Genomic DNA, 17,516 nt, shown 5'->3' with positions numbered 1-17,516 from the left:
ATCTACCGCACTAGCCATTCAGTGGACCTTGCCTATTTAAAAACTCCCATCCTTCAGTGCCATGGACTGATCCTCCTAATTCTTTACTCTCTTCTGGTATTTCCTACCTCTGATTCCTTCCCCCACCCCTCACCTTCTGAGAAACATTCTCTACTTTATTTTGCAAACCATCTATTAAGATTTTTGGTTTTGCACTCATATTTTTAATTTTCAAATGCTATTTTTAACTGTTTAAATTATGCTTTTATAGGCTATCCTGTTTTTCCATGATCACAAAACCCTACCTAAGGAGATTGCTATTTTTTTTAACGTTTACCTGCCTAAGTCGATTCTTCCCAATTGTCTTTTTTTTTTCTTTTAGTTTTAAGCTCTAGTTTTCATCTTAAGAGACCTATTCAGATTTTCACATTTAAGTGACAGACCACAAAGCTATTTAGAAAGGTTGTCAAACTATGCATTTAAAGTGAGTGATCAGGCTGAGCCATTTAACTGAGGAACCACCAATGTCAGTATCTTTAGGTCTATCCTCATGTGTTAGATCACCTAAAGATTCTTCCAATCTTGGACCTGGAGGGCAAAGGCCGAGCTCTGTCATGTTCTACTAGCTGAGCAGGGGAAGAAGGCTGAGGATTTTCAGTACGTTTACAGGCTATATAAATTCACTTCTGCCATTTTTCAATATTCTCTTATTCTAGAGTAGATTAATACTATTATACTAGTCTCTCATTTGGGTCTATTAAGTCTGCTAAGTCACATACAACATTCCCTTTTAGTCACCAAATTTTGTTGCTCATCATTTCACCCATTATTCCTTTCCTTGTGGCTTTATATATTTAAAATTTTTTTAAACTTTATTCTTTTATTGGAATCAATGTTTGCATACAACCTACGTTATCTTTAACCAAAAAGTTTCATTTCAAGTTAAGTTTCTAGACACCAACCACAACCTAAAAGGTGGTAGGAAAGTACACGGGACAAAGAAATCCAATCTCATTCCCATCCCAATCCAGAAAAGCCCCAAGTGAAGAAAGATAAACTGGAAATGGGAATAAGAAATAGGACTTTTAAAAAAAGGAGAAACATGCCAGGACATCCCCTGTGCAAAGTACCGCAGGAATCCCTGGCCTATACCCACCTTTGCTCCAACCACGCTGCCAAGGAACCCACTGCAGAGAACACCCTGGGACACCCCGACACACACACTGTGCCCAGCCTCATCTCCAGGCATCTAGGCCAGGGCACCTTTGCATGGGCCATCCCAGACCAGCCAACCTTGTTACTGTTTCAATTTCACGAACCCTGCCAGGATACCTCTGTTCAGAGAACCTCAAACCACCCCAGCCACTGCCTATTTCAGCTTCAGTGATCCTGCCAGAGTGCCTATGCATAAAGAACCCCAGACTCCCTCTGCTTCCAGTCACTTCAGTTTCAGCTGTCCTGACAGGGCACACTCTATACAAAGAGTTCTGGGACCACCCTGGCCCATGCCCAATTCAGCTATAGACATCCCACCAGGCCAGTCCCAGCAGAGTGCCCCAGAACCCCGAGCCCACACCAGCCAAAGCCCCCGCCAGTAAAAGTCACTGGGCACACACAGTATATGAAGGGGACAACCATACACAAGACCATGCCCCTCAATTTTAAAAGGGCTGTTCTGCCCAATTCCTAGAAAACACACACAGAAACTCAAGCAAAATGAGGAGACAGGAATATGCTCCAAACAGACAAAATCTCAGAGAAAGAGCTAAATGTAACAAAGATAACCAATCTACCTGACAAAGACTTTGAAGAAATAGTCGTGCTCACCAGACTGGAGAGAAGAGTGGAGGAACTCAGTACAGTACAGTACAGGGAATCAACAGTAGATTAGAAGATGCAAAAGCAACATTCTTGAAAACGTACTAATGGAAAGCACCCCAACTCAACAGTTAAAAAAAAAAAAAAAAAAAGAGGATAGGTCATGGGATCTCTCAGGTAACATCAAGTGAACAAAATTTGCATTATAGGAGTCCCAAAAGGAGGAGAGAGATGAACCTAAGGAGTTCCACACCATGACACATAACAACTAAAATGTCAAAGATTAAAAATAAAAGAATTTTAAAAGCATTAAGAGCAGAACACTTATGTACAAAGAAAACCCCAGAAGGCTATCAGTTAATTTTTCAGCAAAAACTTTGCAGGCCAGAAACAAGTGGCATGACATATTCAAAATGCTGAAAGGAAAAAAAATACACAACAAAGAATAATCTCTCTGGCAAATTATCGTTCAGAATTGAAGAAGAGATAAAGAGTTATTGACACAAAAATGAAAAGAGTTCATCACCACTAAACCAGCCTTAAAGAATGCTAGAGGCTTAAGTGGAAAAGAAAAAGCCATAACTAGAAGAAAATTATGAAAGGAAAAAATTTCATGAGTAAAAGCAAACATACATAAGGGTAGCAGAGCAAGTACTTACAAAGCTAGTATGAAGGTTGAAAGACAAAAGTAGTCAAGTCAATTATAGATCTAAAAAATTAGAGGAATTCACAAAACAAAAAGACAAAATATGACAACATATATATATAACATGGAGTAGTAAAAATGAAATTCTTTCCGAATTTATTCAAACTTAGGTAACCATCTCCTTCTCTGATTTCATCTTGTTTTGTTTTTCCCTCCCTTCCCATATGAACATGTTTTGTTTCTTAAATTCCACATGTGAGTGAGATCATATGATAACTGTCTTTCTCTGATTTACTTATTTCACTTAGCATGACACCCTCTAGTTTCATCCATGTCATTGCAAATGGCAAGATTTCATTTTTTGATGGCTGAATAGTATCCCATCAACAATTACTTTAAATGTAAATGGTCTAAACGCTCCAAATGAAGGACACAGACTGACAGAATAGACAAAAAAACAAGTCCCAGCAATACACGGCTTACAAAAGGCTCACTTCAGACCTAAAGACACACTGAAAATAATGGAATAGAAAAAGATATTCTATGCAGATGGAAACGGGGGGGGGGGGGGGGCAGAGAAGGAATTCTTACATTAGGTAAAACAGACCTCAAAACAAATACTGTATCAAGAGACAAAGGGGCATTACCTAATGATAAAAAATATCAATACAAAGATGATAGAATAATTGTAAATATCTATGTATCAGACATAGAGGGAGAAACCAACAGTAAAACAAAAGCAGGGAACCTGAACACCCCACTTATATCAACTGATAGATCATCTAGGCAAAAAAAAGTCAGTAAGGAAGTAGTGTCTTTGAATGACACTTCAGACTGAATGGACTTAATAGATATATACAAAACATTCCATCCTATCACAACAGAATAAACATGGAACACTCCCAGGATGGATCACACATTAGGCTACAAAACAAGTCTCAACAAATTTAAGACTGAAGTCATATCATGCATCTTTTCTGACCACAACAGTGTAAAACTGTATCTCAACTATAAGAAAAAAGGGCACCCTCATAACCTTCGTTAGAAGGGTTAGAAGGGTAACCTCTGTTAGAAGGGCATCAGACGTTGCTTAATCGTCTGATGTCAGCTTAGGTCATGATCTCAGGATCCTGGGATCCAGTCCTATGTCAGCTCTCCCTCTCCCTCTACCCTTCCCCCCAGCTCCTGCCCGTACTTGCTCAAGCTCACTCTTTCAAATAAATATTTTTTAAAAGTTTAAAAATAAAAAGGAAAAAAAAAGCTAGAATCAACACAAACACGTGGAGACTAAACAACATGCTACTAAACAACCAATGGGTCAGAGAAGAAATTAAAGAGGGAACTGAAAAATACATGGAGACCAATGACAATGAAAACACAATAGTCAAGTCTTTGGGATGTAGCAAACACAGTTGGTAAGAGGGAAATTTATAGCAATACAGCCTGCCTCATGAAACAAGAAGAATCTCAAACAATCTAACATTACACCTAAAGGAACTAAAAAAAAGAACAAGCCCAAAATTAGCAGAATAAAGGAAATAAAAAAGATCAGAGCAGAAATAAATGATACTAAAAAAAAAAGATCAATGAAACCAAGTATAAAGACAAACAAAATTGATAAACCTTTACACAGACTCAAAAAGAGAAAAGACCCAAATAAATAAAATCAGAAAAAAATGAGAAGAACTGACAGCACAGAAATACAAATGACTATTAAGAGGCTACTATAAAAAAGGTGTATGCCAACAAATTGGACAGTCTGGAAGAAAATGGATAAATTCCTAGAAATATACAATATTCCAAAACTGAATCAGGAAGAAATAGAAAATCTAAGTAGATGGATTCCTAGTAACCACATTGAATCAGTAATCAAAAAACTTCCAGGGGTGCCTGGGTAGCTCAGTGGGTTAGACCTCGGCCTTTGGCTCAGGTCATGATCTCAGGACCTAGGATCAAGCCCCCCTCCCATCGGGCTCTCTCTGCTCAGCAGGGGATTTGCCCCCCCCCCACCTTTGCCTGCCTCTCTACTTGTTCTTTTTCTGTCAAATAAACAAATGAATAAATAAATAAATCTTCCACCAAAAAAAGTCAAGGACCACACTGATTCACAAGTCAATTCCACCAAACATTTAAGGAGTTAACACCTATTCTCCTCAAACCATTCCAAAAAATATAACAAGAAAAGCTTCCAAATATACTCCACCAGGCCAACATTATCCTGATACCAAAACCACACAAAGACACTACCAAAAAAGAATTCCACCGTCCTGGGATGGAGTCGTATAACGTGCTCCTTGCTCAGCAGGGAGCCTGCCTCTCACTCTGCCTGAGGCTCCCCCTGCTTGTGTGGGCTCTTTCTGACAAATGCATAAATAAAACTGAAAGAAAGAAGGAAGGAAGGAAGGATGGATGGAAGGAATGAAAGAAAGGAAGGCCACCAAGCTATAATCATGAAAACAGTATGGGGTACTAACACAAAAATAGACACAGATCAACGGAACAGAGAACCCAGAAATAAACCCACGTTTATTTATATGGTCAATCTACAACAAATATATATGGGGAAAAGACAGTCTCTTCAATAAATGGTGCTAGAAAAACTGAAGATTTACAAGCAAAAGAATGAAACTGAACCACTTTGTAACACCACACACAAAAATAAACTCAATATAAAATCTAAATGTAACATGAAAGCTTAAAACTCCTAGAAAAAAACACAGGCAGTAATTTTTTTTAAAGATTTTATTTATTCATTAGATACCAAGAGATAGAGCACACACAAGCAGGAGATGCTACAGAAGAGGGAGGGAGAACCAGGCTCCTCCCTGCTCAGTGGGATCTCCTGGGATTCACCACCCAGCTGAAGGCAGAGGTTCAACGGACTGAGCCACCCAGGCACCTCAGCAGTAATTTCTTTGACATCAAACTTAGCAACATTTTACTGGGTTTGTCTCTTCAGGCAAGAAAACAGAAGCAAAAAATAAGCCACTGGGACTACACCAAAATAAAAACCTTCTGCACAGCAAAGGAAACCATCAACAAACAAAAACAACAAAACAACCTACTGAATGTAAGATGTTTGCAAATGATATATCCAGTAAAGGGTTATTATCCAAAAGAACCTATGCAACATCAAAAAACAAATAATCTGATTAAAAATGGAAGAAGACCTGAATAGACATTTTTTTACAGATGGCAAAGAGACACATGAAAAGATGCTCAACATCACTCATCATCAGGGGAATGCAAATCAAACCGTAATGAAACATCATCTCATACCTGTCAGAATGGCCAAAATCAAAAGGACATGAAATAACAAGTGCTGGCAAGGATACAGAGAAAAAGAAAACTTCGTGCATTGTTGGTGGGAATTTAAATTGGTACAGCCACTGTGGAAAACAGTAGAAAGATTTCTCAAAAAATTAAAAACAGAAATACCATATGATCCAGTAATTCCACTACTGGGTATTTAACCAAAGAAAACAAAAACACCAATTCAAGAAGATACACACACCCTATTTTTACTGCAGCATTATTTACGATAGTCAAGCTATAGAAACAACCCAAGTGTCCATCAACAGATGAATGGATAAAGATATATATCTGCATATATACATACACATATATAATGGAACATCACTCAGCTTTAAAAAAAGAATGATCTAGCCATTTGTGAAAACATGGAGGGACCTAGACAGTGAAACAAGTGAAGCTAAATGAAACAAGTCAGAAAAATACCATGATTTCATTTATGTCTGGAACCAAACAAAACAAATGAACAGAGAGAAACAGACCCATAAATACAGAAAACAAAAAGATAGTTGCCAGAGGAAAAGAGATTAGGCAGATGGGTAAAATGGGTGAAAGGAAGTGGAAGATACATACTTCCAGTTTGGAATGAGTAAATCACAGAAATGAGAGGTATGGTACAGGAAATATAGTCAACGGTATTTTAATAGCATTTGTATGGTGACAGATGGTAGCTACACTTGTGGTAAGCACAGCATCACAGAGTACTCAAATCACTTCTGTTGTACACCTGAAACTAACGTTAACATTTTGTCACCTGTACTTCAATTCTTAAAAAGGGAGAGGAAAGGGCAAGGTCTACTTATGTAACAGAAAACCGTCTATGTGAAAGAGTGTCCTCTTTCACTCCTTTGAATCAGGACTTTCTCCTCCAAGAGTGGAGGAAGGGGAACAACATTTGAGGCTCTCTTCTAACTTTAGCTGATCGGTTTGGGTGTTGGCACCCCAAAGCAAAACTGGTTTTCAAGGATTCCCAATGTAAGAGCTAACATCCTATCTACTCACAAAAAAGAGAAGCCTTTCAATAAACAAGCCCCTTATACCCTCATCTTAAATATGGAACAGCAACAAAAAAATCATCCAACATAAAGGAAAATCTGGGGCATGATGAAGAAAAAAATTACATTGAAAGAACTGGCCCTGAAGAAAACTGTTGAGGTTGTTTCCTAGAACCCTGGTACTCAAAAAAAAGTCTGAACCCTGAACCACCTGGGAACATTAAGTGGGGGAAGAGAAACAGGCATTTTAGTCGTATAAGGACTCAGAAGTTTACTTTCTAATGACCCTCTCAAAGAAATTTCTTTAGGATGTACACCAGGAAAACAAGAATGAAAACAAAGAAAGCATGAAACATGAGATTTAAAGAGATAATAGACCCAACCAGGGAGAGCCATGAAAGAGAATTCTAGTAGGCCAGATGTTTGGCAAGAGTAGGGAACAACCAGTCCAGATTGGGCGACAAGAGTGGAGGTGTCCAAGAAGGCACTCTCCAGGAAAAAAAGAATTCCGTAGCATAGATAGTGTTAAGACTGAGGACAAAATAAAGTAACAGACAGGGCTGGAGAGGAGGAAGCTATTTTGAATGTGTTGGGCTTAAAGAGAGATAAATGCACATGAGAATCATAATCCAAACATAAAGGGAAAAGTCAAAACTAGAACAATACAATCAAAAAGAGGAAAAAAAAAAAAGACTTCAAGAATTAGCCAGAAAGAAGGGCCCCTGCCTGGCTCAGTTGCTACAGTGTCCAACTCCTGATCTGGGTGTTTTAAGTTCAAACCCTGTGATGGGTATAGAGATCACTTAAAAATAAAATGTTTAAAAAAAAAAAAAAAAGAAAGAATAGCCAGAGAGAATGAAGGAACAATGAAGAACACTTAAGCTTCTTTTTCTAAAAGAAAAAAAACTATAAAAGGCAGCATCATTTTGACCAATTAGGAGACTATAAGAAAGAAGAATTCATTTTGGCATTCTCTTCCAAGACCCTTACAAAAGGAATCCTAACTATGGCTAGAGGGAAAAGAAACAAAATCCTAACCATTGTAAACTTGCATCTACTGTGAAAAAATTTGTACAAAGTTATACTGTATAAAAATGCTATTATTTCTTGCTCAAGCTTTCGCAGTCAACCAACAGTAAAAAGTGTAACAGCCCTCATTAAGGTTAAAAAATGGAATGTTGTGGAGAGCCATGCAATAGAGGCTAGGAGTCACGTACTAGGCGAGGCTTGAGGAGAAGGGCAGATGAATGTTTAACCTATGGTATGTGGGGGCGCTCAAGGGTAACGCACAATCTGTATTGGGACTAGTATAAGATTAACCAGGGATCATGGGAAAGGCACAGGAGTAAATGAACAATAGAGTTCTGGGGAGCTCACGTCATTAGACACGAGCATCCTGCATGCTCCGGACTGAAGTCATCTGTATCCCTTCTGATTGGGTGTTATACTAGTCGTGTTATGTGGTGATTGGTTGCTTTCTATCCGCTGTGTTCTATAATTAGGGGCTATAATCGTTGTACGGGGTCCGGGGCTGAAGATTGTAAAATAAAGAAGTTTGCCACTCACCTCGTCTGCGGGTCGTTCTTGCGGGCCGAGAGCGACATGCGGGTCGAGAGCGACAGAATGTAATTATCATCAATATTTAAGAAACTGAGGGAATGTGTAAGAAGGAAATGGAAGAAAAGATGGGGAACTGACTGTCTCACCTTATCAAATACAGACTCAAAATACTGTTCATAAAGCAGAAAGGTAACTGATATAACAATTTAAAATAGTGATACAACTATTGGAAGCAGGACAAAGGCATCAGTAGGCTTTTGATAAACTAAACCCTCACCTAATATCAACCTAGGTTAACTAAATTCTCAATCCAACATCTGAAGTTGATAAAACAAGAAGCTAGTCCAAGCATATGTTAAAATACTAAATTATCTACCAGAAGAATTCAACACAAACCAGATAAAAGTCTGGAGAGCAGAACTGAGATAAAAAGGGGTAGGACAGGAGACTGTTGCTTTTCTAACTTCACCCATACTCTTCGAGTTTTTTGTTTTTTTAATCTTACACATGAATACATCTTTTTAAAACTAAAAGCTGACTTCTTGGGGAGCCTGGGTGGCCAGCCTGGTTAAGCATCTGCTCAAGTCAGGATTTCAGGGTCCTGGGCTGGAGCCCTGCATCGCACTGGGCTTGGGCTCCCTGCTCAGCAGGAACCTCTTCCACTGCCTGCCAATCCCCCCGCTTCTGCAAGCTCACACTTATTTATCTGTCAAATAAATAAATAAAATCTTTAAAAAAAAGCAGGACTTCTTTAAAACATTTTATAAGAAAAAGGAGAGCTCCTGGGTGGCTCACTCTGCTAAGTGACAACGGACTCTTTTTTAAAGATTTTATTAATTTATTTGACAGAGGAAGAGAGTAAGAGAGCACAAGCAGTAGGGGAGAAATAAAGGGAGAGGGGGAAAGCAGGCTCAGCAGGGAGCCAGACTGGGGCCTCCATCCCAAGACCCTGGGATCATGACCCAAGCTAAAGGCAGATGCTTAACCATCTGAGCCACCCAGGCAAGAGACCCTTGATTTCAACTCAGGTCACGATCTCAACATCGTTAAATGAACCCCTGCCATCAGGCTGGTTGTGGAGATTGCTTAAAATTCTCTGGCACCTGGGTGCCTCAGTTGGTTAAGCCTCTTTCAGCTGGGGTCATGATTTTAGGGTCCTGGGATGAAACCCATCATCAGGCTCCCTACTCACCCGAAGGCCTGCTTCTCCCTCTCCCTCTGCTGCTCTCCCTGTTAAATATGTAAATAAAATATTAAAAAAAAAAAAAAAAGATTCTATCTCCCTCTCCCTCACCCATGCCCCTCAGCGCTATAAGCATGCACTCGCTCTCAAAAAAAAAGAAAGAAATTTTAATAAATGAAAATTACACTTTGATGCTTTCATTCTATAAGTGTTTTTTATCTGTTTTAAAGACTTAAAAGTGTGTGCAGGTGATGAAGTCCCAGAACCTAAGTCAGGTTCGGTGGGGTAAGGTTCGGAGCTGACGACTAAAGAAAGAATTCTTAAGACATCTTTGGTGCAAAATGGTGGTTTATTAAAGCATGGGGACAGGACCTGTGGGCAGGAAGAGCTGCTGCCCCGGGTTGTGAGGAGTGGCTGGTTATATACACAGGAGTTGGGTAGGTGAGGACAAAGCGGTGTTCAGAAGGGCTATTGGGGCAAAGAATACTATCAGGATATTGAGGGTCTGGTTACTATCAAGTAAAGACAATTGGGAGTCTCCTGGTGGAATGTTACATTCCTGCTATCAAGCATCCTTGTTAATGAGATTTAGGTTTAGAAGAAATTTAACTTTATTTACTTTTCCTTCTACCTCTGCCTCCTTCCTTTTTTTATGGAGGGGAGGGTGACATTAGGGCTTGAGGAACTGAGTTCTGTGTCTTTGGAAATTGGGCTATTGATAAGGTACTTCTTTGTTGTAATCTCAAGGACATTTGCAAACCAAGGGAGACTCCTGTCTGGCAGGATTGTGATCTCAGCAAGTTAACTATTTATCATTTTATGGCAGTCAGGGGTGCCTGAGGAATGCTACACATATGGAGGGGAGCGGATGAAGGGGGGGTGTGCAAGGCGCCAGCTTTTTGCTCTGTCCTCAGCCAGCCTCCTGCTCCCTCATTACAGGGATGCCTGGCTGACTAAGCTGGAGGAGCACTCAACTAAATCTCGGGGTCAGGAGTTCAAGCCCCACATTGCGTGTAAGATTACTTAAAAAAAAAAAAAAAAGAAGTGTATAAACATAGTATATATGAAGTAAAATACTTTTCTCCATAATTTGTTATAGGAAAAATTTCTCCACCTCACAAAATGTCATCTTTTCAATTTTCCTATAGATGGAACATTAATAGAACTACAATTAGTACATTAATGATGGAAAACTGAACACTAAAATGGCAACCTGAAGATGAGCAAGAATTATTTGATTAGCTTACACAATCACCAAAATAGCAGCAACATTAGTTGCCAGAACATACCAGGAGAGTGGCTTCACCATTTAATTCTTAAAGGGGTTTTTGAAAAACTCCAAGCATTTCTTTAAAAGTGAAACAAGCTGTAGTTTTCAATTTTTACTTTAAAAACGTGTTTTTCAAGTATTTAATAATCTAATTTAAATGGTACTGAAAAATTCTTTGACTTTTAATGTCAAAGTCATGGTGCAACAGAGGCAAGTATCACCATAAAATGGGGCAGACTGACTTTTTACATACAAGTTTACTAGAATGTTCACTAGAACATTTCAGACGACCGTCTTTCCTTCCTTTCTAATTTCATTGTACCCAGAAATAACTAGTGTTTTTCAGTTTGGTGTATATACTCTCAGACATTCCTTGTGCATACACACACACACACACACACACATATACACAAAACACTTAAAAACTGGTTTTAACAAAAGGCATCATCAAATGACTATGTATTATGTTCAATAGTATACTATATACATCATTTCAAGACACAAATATTTTCTTTCCGTTTACTGTTTGCCTTAGGAAGGCCCAATGGCTGCACAGTGTCCCAGTAAATGAAATACTGCATATGAAACCATCTGCAAAATAACATTCCATGTCTTAGGTTATAAGCAGGCTATAAAGTCACTTCTTGAGAATGCAAGTCTTCTCTAATTTTTCACATGAAAATCATTCTCAATTTTACATTTCTCCAAATGTATTACTATCTGATCAATGACTGAAGTAGACAGGATTAGCTGGAATATGTAATTTATCAGAAATCGAGAACACAAAACAAAAAACTTCTTACATATACTAATAATAAACAATAGAATCAGGGAATACATAAAAACAAGAGTCAAAACCAAACACATAAATCGAGAGGTACTTAAAAGAGCAGAAAAATTAAACCTTTTCCATGTAAGCTTTATTTTTATACAAATTAAACACAAATTCCTAGTAAATTTATTTCTAAAAAAAACCCCACAATTATAACAGCCTGATTTACATTAAAATTCTTTAAATTAACCATCAAAAATATTATAAATATGAACTTTAAAATGTAAGGATTTTTAAAACTTGAAGTTTTAAGAAATAGTTAATTGGTTTATTAGTCAAGTAGACAGCCCTAATTTTTAAACATATAATCCTTATTTATGTAGCCAAAACACAGTAATTCCAAAAATGTTACTCTCGGCACCCCTGGGGCAAATAATACATTATATGTTAATTTTTAAGAAATGTTACTCTTGTTTCTTAAAGGAAAAAAAAAATGCTACCCTATTCCAAAAGACTTATATAAAATCGCTTAAATAAAACCAAGAACCTGAAACACTAAACATGTTTAACATATTGTTTACAAAACACAACAATTTTGTGAGTAAACGGGTTCCACATTAAATCAATCACCTTCATAATGGTTAACAGGACTTCTTTCAATGATGTAATCCTCTGTAAGTCAAAATAAACCCATACTAGTAGGAAGATTATTTTAGATGCCTGTAAAAAGTGTGAGATTACCCATCTTTTTATTAACCTATATCCCTACTAATCTATACATAATTACTGCCCACCTTTTAAAAAACACATACTCTACTTTTTTTTCTAACTATAAAATACACATCTTTTTAAAAAAGTCTTGAAAATATCAGTAAAAAAATAAAAATCGTCATCTCACTTCTAGTATATGTTCATCCAGTCATTCATCCACACAGATAAATATACACTAAATCTCTTTTCTTATGAAATTGGGATCATAGAAAATAAGTGCATTTTCTGTTTGTTTGAATCAATCATATTTCAAAAATTATAATCACAGCATCACCAAAGAAGTACAGCAACATTAATTCTTTTTAGTTCCAAAATCAGTCTTTTCAGTTATCTACACGTACTTTTTGCGAGGTTTAAAATGTTAGACTTGACTTTCTGTAACGTCTACCTGGCGCAGTAGAAAAAGCACAGACACTGTAGGAGAAAGGGCTTAGGTTTCAAATCTTGATTTTCTGAATTACAAGAAATGTGACCTTGTGTAAATTACAAACCGACCCTATCAGATGAAAATGAAAATAACTGCACCAAATAGGAGCTGTTTCGAGGATTAAATAATATGATATATGTGCAGGGAGCACCCAATACCTAGCACACAACAGTTAAATACCTCCACAAGTATTAGTTCTTTCCTTCCCATTAAAAAAATAAAAATAAAAAAGGCGTGAAGGCGACACCACTATTAAAAGTCAGACTTCTAAACATAAACACAGGAATTAATTGTACTTGAAAGGTGTTATTTTATCAGAGCCTTTTACTCATTTGTAATTTATTTCACAATCCAACTAGCCGGCCACAACACAGGGTATTACTGCACCAAAATTTTTATTTCGGAACAAGAAAATATTTCCCTTAAGTTCGGCTATCTGAAATCATCGCTAACAAGAGGGGAGAAAGCAAAAAATTTCTCTTCTAAAAGTATACCATGAGTTAAAGCCCTGCGGTTGAGAATTTCCTGTAAGGAAAATTAAACAATGGGGGGGGGGAGCAACTCTCTATCCCCCCCCCTCCAATGATAAGTTTGGGAATGAACAAGACAGTAATTCCTTATAGCAATTGAGAAAATGCCACGGACGCGTGAGAACGCACCGGCGAAAGGTTAAGTTTGAAAACGCTTCCCTGCTTAGATCCGGGGGCGTGGGACTACTAAGACTCAAAACCCTGGGATCGGGGACAGAACTGAGGCCTGAGACCGAGGGAGGAGGGGGGAAACGGTCTATAAAAGTCAGAGGCAGAAAAAAAAAAAAAAAACAATGGGAGGGGGAGGGGGCAGCCGGGGGAAAAAAAAAAAACCGCTCCAGACCCTGGCTTTGGCGCAGCGGCATCACTTGAAGGAAAACAAGAGTTGGGGAACTAAGAAAATGAGGAAACTCCGGGGCCCCGCGAAGAAGGACGGAGAAGCCGCGAGAAACCCGGAGGCTGCGGCGGAGAGAGAGGGGTAGTATCGTCCGAGAGAGAAGGGTCGAGCGGGGAAAGCGAGCAGCGGCGGGACCGGAAAGGGAGGATAAGGATGGGGGCGGGGGGGCGACGCGGAGGCCTCCGTGGTCGGCCAATGTGAGAGAAAACGAGGAGGGGACGAAGGGGGCAGGGGCAGCGCCGCGGTACCTGCAGAGATCGTCCAGGACGCTGCCGGGAATCTCCACCCGTTTGGTCTCCATGATGAGGACCCACAGCAGGAGCAGTGCATCCCGGCTCCGCGCGGCCGGGGACCAAGGGTACGGCACGGAGACTCCGGCTCGCCGGATGGGGGGCAGCGGCGGCAACAGCGGCGGCTCCAGCGAAGACCAGAGGGGGAAGGGGCGGGACCCACTCACTTCCGTCCCGTTCCCTCAGCCCCGGACCCCGAGGCTGGGCCAGAGCGCGGGGAGGAGCCCCGGTAGTCACGCCCCTACTCTGCTTGAAAGGTCCAATAGTAAGCTGGAGAATCGGGAGGCCGAGCACGCTAAGCCAATGAAATGTTTGTTTATTGGTCTGTCATCTCCAATCCGTCTTCAAGCGGCTCAGTTGCTCCTCAGAAAACCAACTTCCCGCCGCCTTTGATTGAACCCTAGTGTGTGTGGTCACGCGCATGCGCGCCACGCCTCCTTTGCACTACTAGGAAGTCCAGAGGACTCAGATTTTCCTGGTAGACCCGGAGACCAAGCTTGTAGGGTTTGGCGTGGTCTGATCGTCTTCTCGGTAAGCGCGGAGGCGCTCGTACTTCTGCAGGGCAGATCCCCAGAGGCGGTCCTGCGCAAGCGTGCATTTACAGTTCCTGTCACCAAGTATCCTGCACAAAAATTCATTGTCGACGACCCCATCCCCTCCACGCCAAAGGCTGTACCTTCTTTAACTACAAACACCTGAAGGGAGCTGCCTTTTTGCTTGCGACTTAACCTCTGCCTTTCCTCAGGCGACCCAGACAAAACTGGATCCCAATATCTGACACCTAGTGAGAAAACACTGATTGAACCCGAACTCAGGAATTTGAATTCTACTTCCTACACACACCACTCCAACCTACTGGTCCTAGCTGATTGCTCATCTTAATGGAGCCCACTCCATTTAGGATCTTGCAGAAAAATCTAGATCCATCCGTTCTTTAACCACCTTTTACAGCAGGTCCACAGGAACCTCCCCCCACACCCTCTCAGCCACAACTTCAGTTCATTATACCATTTAATCTCTCATCTTTTTCTTAATTTCTGTCCAAATGTCCTTTGTCGTTACATTAGGTGCTCATTATATTTTCTCCTCATTACTACAAGAACTGCCTAAGCAGGACCTCTACTTCCATTCTTGGCTTGTACAACTGTCCAAGTTTTATTTTCTTTTGTTCAGATATGAATAGGTTGCAGTCTTTTATCTTTTGATAGCTCCCCTATATCAGCTTCTGATGTATACTCAAGCCCAAACGTGATGTAAGAGCCCTTTTACCATCTATTTTACTCTCCTGTTTTCCATCTTTGTTTTGGGGTTGGTTTTTTTTTTTTAGATTTTTTTTAAAAATTATTTGACAGAGAGAGAGAAATCACAAGTAGACAGAAGTAGGCAGAGAGGGAGAAGCAGGCTCTCTGAGAAGAGAGCCTGATGTGGGGCTCGATTCTAGGACCCTGGGATCATGACCTGAGCCAAAGGCAGAGGCTTAACCCAATGAGCCACCCAGGCGCCCCTCCATCTGGGTTTTTTTTGTTGTTGTTCTGTTTTTGCACTTTATTGGAGAACACAAATATTTCTTCCAGCCATCTATACTGTTTTTACTCTTCTGGAGCTTTCTTTCATCTTTCAAATATCTCTTCGTTACGGTGTCATAGCCTTGCTTCATAGATTTCTTATCCCTATGAAGATATTAACAAAACATTTTTAGGGGCACCTGGATGACCCAGTTGGCTAAGTAACTGACTCTTGATTTCGGCTTAGGTCATGATCTCAGGGTTGTGAAGTCGAGCCCTGCATGGGGCTCTGAGCTGGATATGGAGCCTGCTTAAGATTCTCTCTCTCTCCCTCTCTAAAACCGCCCCCCCAAAAAACAAAAAACGAAACAAAAGGAAATCCACAAACACAATACATCTTCTTCCTGAACAGTCTCTTCTTCCTCTCAGCTGTGTTTTGCTATTAATTAGGTCTCCATCTAACATATTGGAAGTTTTCTGGTAGTCTTCAAGTATTCACTCACACTTAAGAGAACATCACTAGTGGCACCTGGGTGGTTCAGTCAGTAAGCATCTGCCTTCCACTTAGACCATGATCTCAGGGTCCTGGAGTCAAGCCCTACATCTGGCTCCCTGCTCAGTGGGGAGCCTGCCTCTCCCTCTCCTTCTGCCCCCCCCCCTCATGTGTTCTCTCTCTCTCTCTCTCTCTCTCTCAAATAAATAATAAAAATAAAATCTTTTTTTAAAAGTACATAATTAAAAAACTGGAGTTAAGGCTGTAAAAGCTGATTAGAAGCTTCCAGCATGAAGGTGGAACTTGTTTCTTGAGGGCTTCTCTGTAGGGCGACCTGGCTGGGCTGTTAGTTGGGAACACATGACATCAGTATCTGTCGGTCATTCTTTCCAGCTGGTCAAATTCGCTAAAGAGAAAATCCTTCCAGACCAAACTGGAAATGTTCTGGGAGTCGAGTATGAGAGCACAGGCAGGAGTATTCTCTTTGCTTTATTCAATCCCCCTGGCACACTACGAGTCTTAGTTTGGGTTTCCTAAGAAGCAGGCCCTGAGATGAGGATTTGAGTGCAAGTAGTTTACATAGGAGGTGACCCAGGAAAGCATGGTAGAGCAAGGAAGAGAGTCAGAAAGGAATTTTTTTTATCAAGGAAGTCAGCACTGTAGGTAACTGGAGCTGATCCCACTGGAGAATTCTGGAGAGCCAGGTAAAACACGCATTGCAGAGTTATTCAACTGAAGGGGTGAGGAGATGGGGATTTATATACTCACTTCCACCAGTTCTTGGTTCCATCTTGTTCCTGGAGCCTACACGCCCGTCTGCCCCGTGAGCAGGAAGGCAGGCTCTGGTGGCTAGAAAAAGCCCTCAGGCAAAGAAATGCAGCCGCTAGAGCAGTTAGAAGTCCAGGCAGCATGGTGTAATGAATCCGTAAGGCTGACAGTGAGCCCCTTTAATGGTTCTATTCTGCCGGATATGCACTCTCTGTCCTATCTGAACTTCTTTTCTCTGGCTGGTGATAACTTAGCAGCCATTTTTCTTAGTGGTCCACATGAAGCTCCACATTTAGAGTACTCTAAATGATGGCATTGAAACAACAGTGGAAGGCCCAGTGGTGTTTATCCCTCAGGGGCCAATGGTATCAAAGGAAGGAAGCAGGCCGCTGCCACTTGCCAAAGGACTTGGAGGAAATCTTCCTGCTCCTTTCTCTCTCCAAAGTTTCAGCTCAGGGATAAGTTCTACAACCCCTTTTCTAGCTCTAAGGAGCCTGCAAATCTCCAGACTTCCACACAGTGCTAAGCCAATGCCTCCACTGAGAATTCCACGGTTGTCTGGGGACTAGCAACTTCCAAGCTACTTTCCTGCCCATTCACCATCCCATTCCTGCCTCCTCACACACGTCTAGGAGATGGACAGGTGCACAGTAGAGTAGTCCTTATGGAAGTCCCCTGAGCTGTGACTTCCAAAGAATTCAGGGCCTCATTCATGCTAATCTTCTCTGTATCGTTCCAATTTTAGTATATGTGCTGCCGAAGCGAGCACTCAGGGCCTCATTCAAACCCAACTGCCCACA

The 17,516-nt window shown here is 40.5% G+C and overlaps 1 protein-coding gene across 3 annotated transcripts in view; it reads right to left on the bottom strand.

The window, feature by feature from the left end:
- The window catches only part of DCP2 (decapping mRNA 2), a 54,543-nt gene extending 40,370 nt beyond the window's left edge, over positions 1-14,173 (bottom strand). For all 3 annotated transcript variants that reach the window (XR_014309780.1, XM_082723723.1, XM_082723724.1), the window contains exon 1: positions 13,909-14,173. Coding sequence is in view for 2 of the 3 variants with exons in the window: in XM_082723723.1 (XP_082579849.1) it covers positions 13,909-13,961 (53 nt within the window). In the remaining variant the exon portion in view is untranslated. The remainder of the gene's footprint in view (positions 1-13,908) is intronic.
- Between the last annotated feature and the right edge of the window lie 3,343 nt (positions 14,174-17,516).

The sequence above is a fragment of the Mustela nivalis genome, assembly GCF_964662115.1.
Source record: "Mustela nivalis genome assembly, chromosome: 3".
NCBI classification, from domain to species: Eukaryota; Metazoa; Chordata; class Mammalia; order Carnivora; family Mustelidae; genus Mustela; species Mustela nivalis.
This window is presented reverse-complemented; position numbering and strand designations above follow the sequence as displayed.